A 1,778-nucleotide genomic window follows, 5' to 3' on the forward strand; every position below is an offset into this window, starting at 1 on the left:
AACTTTTTAACTTTAAATAGTACTTTTTAGATCTCTTCATCGATATATATGTATATGTAGAGGTGATGTATTATCTCTTAATATATATATATATATATATATATATAGGTTTTACAATTACCTTGATAAATTATTTCAGTCATCATAAAAAAGAACACATGCTATTTTAGTCTTTGTAATCCTAATTTATTTTAAATCCCTTAAAACATTTTTTCAGAAATAAAAGAAAAAAAAATGTAAAAAACTAACATTTCTCCAAAAACAACGAGGGTATTACTGTCATTTTGGCAATAACCAATCATATCCCTGACTTTCTCTCTCTTCACGTACAAACAAAACCTTAAACCCCATATAAACCCTTCTATCATCATCTATTCTCCACTCCAAATCCACCTTTCTCTTTCTTGCTCTGCAAATTAAAAAGCTCAAAAATGGCAGACCCATCTATATATAACTTTCTCAACCAAAACCCACCATTTCCTTCAAATGGAAGATCCTCAACCAGAAAAAACCCAACAAACCCGCCACCCTCTTCTCCTCCTCGTCTCTTCCAATGCCTTTACTGTCCTCGCAAGTTCTACACCTCTCAAGCTCTTGGGGGCCACCAAAACGCCCACAAGAGGGAACGAGCAGCCGCAGCTCACCGGAACACGTCCATGGAAGCTAACTTCTCTCAACAGCCATACTCGAACCAGAACCAGAACCACCATGGTCCACCATTTCTTGACCAGTATTACTGGCTCGAACCCATCCCGAACCAGAATCACCAGTTTGCACCTCCAGCTCGTTCTGTTTCGATTCCTGGTGGTAGTGGTTTTTATGGCGGCTCTGCTACTTCTCCTCCTCTTGACAATGATATTCCTTTCTCTCCAGTCGTTGATCTTAACAATGACGATGATGAGCCTGTAAATCTTGACCTCACTCTTCGTTTATAATTTTTAATACCCAGAAGTTAAAATTTATTAATTTTGGTTTATGAGAAAGTTAAGTATTAATGAAGTGTTTTTCAGATACCAAGTAGTTAATCATTGCTACCATTAAAAGGAGTTTTTGAGATTTATCCAGAACCAGTTCAATGAATTTTATTATGAGAATGAGATCATCAATTATTTCTGTTTCCTTCTAATGTCATGTTTGGTTTGATCTTCCCTTTCTTTACGTTTGATGAGATATTGTTTTTGTTATTTATTATATCCCAAAAATGCCCTTCTGGTCACCGAAGCGGAATCTTTCCGGTGAGACTTTGTGCTAGATAAGTTCTCGTAAGTTCGTACGGTTCTTTTGCAGCATTAGATTGTTTATTGGCCAAGCAATGCATGCCAGCCATTTGATCAGAACAGCTACATAGGCCATGTTTAATTAGTTTGATCGGAATGGCTTAGATTTCCATTTCACAATTTTTGTATTTATATTTATTTTTTTTTCCCTTGGGTTACTTGAAATTTTGTTTCTGTACTTGGGTTGGAATCTAACACATTCTAATATTTCAATAAATTATATGTTGTTTTTGCTTTCATTTCTGTTTAATTTCTTTTTTTATTAATCCATTATTTTTTGAAACGGGTTGATATATCATATTATGGGTTAAGAGAAATATTTTAGGTAAACTTTGTTTAAAAAATTAGCTACATTACTTAGACCGTCACAACGAAAAAAAATTCTCCATTAAGAGATTGTCATCTTTTGAGATTTATTATTATGTAATAAAATCTCATTGTCAAATTTAAGTTTAAGTAGAAATCACTTACACTTTATAAGGTTTCACTAAACTTTATATT

The 1,778-nt window shown here is 33.7% G+C and overlaps 1 protein-coding gene across 1 annotated transcript; it reads left to right on the forward strand.

Annotated features, from left to right (window-relative positions):
• Positions 1-403: 403 nt before the first annotated feature.
• On the forward strand, positions 404-1,092 carry KNU (C2H2 and C2HC zinc fingers superfamily protein). Its single transcript, XM_089726892.1, has one exon. It carries the CDS (start codon positions 432-434, stop codon positions 933-935), a length of 504 nt encoding a protein of 167 aa, XP_089583018.1. The 5' UTR covers positions 404-431; the 3' UTR covers positions 936-1,092.
• Positions 1,093-1,778: the final 686 nt, after the last annotated feature.

Source organism: Jatropha curcas, chromosome 1 (genome assembly GCF_041381405.1).
Source record: "Jatropha curcas cultivar XTBG-Jc1 chromosome 1, XTBG_Jcur_1.0, whole genome shotgun sequence".
Lineage (NCBI taxonomy): Eukaryota > Viridiplantae > Streptophyta > Magnoliopsida > Malpighiales > Euphorbiaceae > Jatropha > Jatropha curcas.

Bases quoted from the DNA above. Each gene is read 5' to 3' on its own strand.
- KNU (XM_089726892.1), top strand. From the start codon at position 432: ATGGCAGACCCATCTATATATAACTTTCTCAACCAAAACCCACCATTT.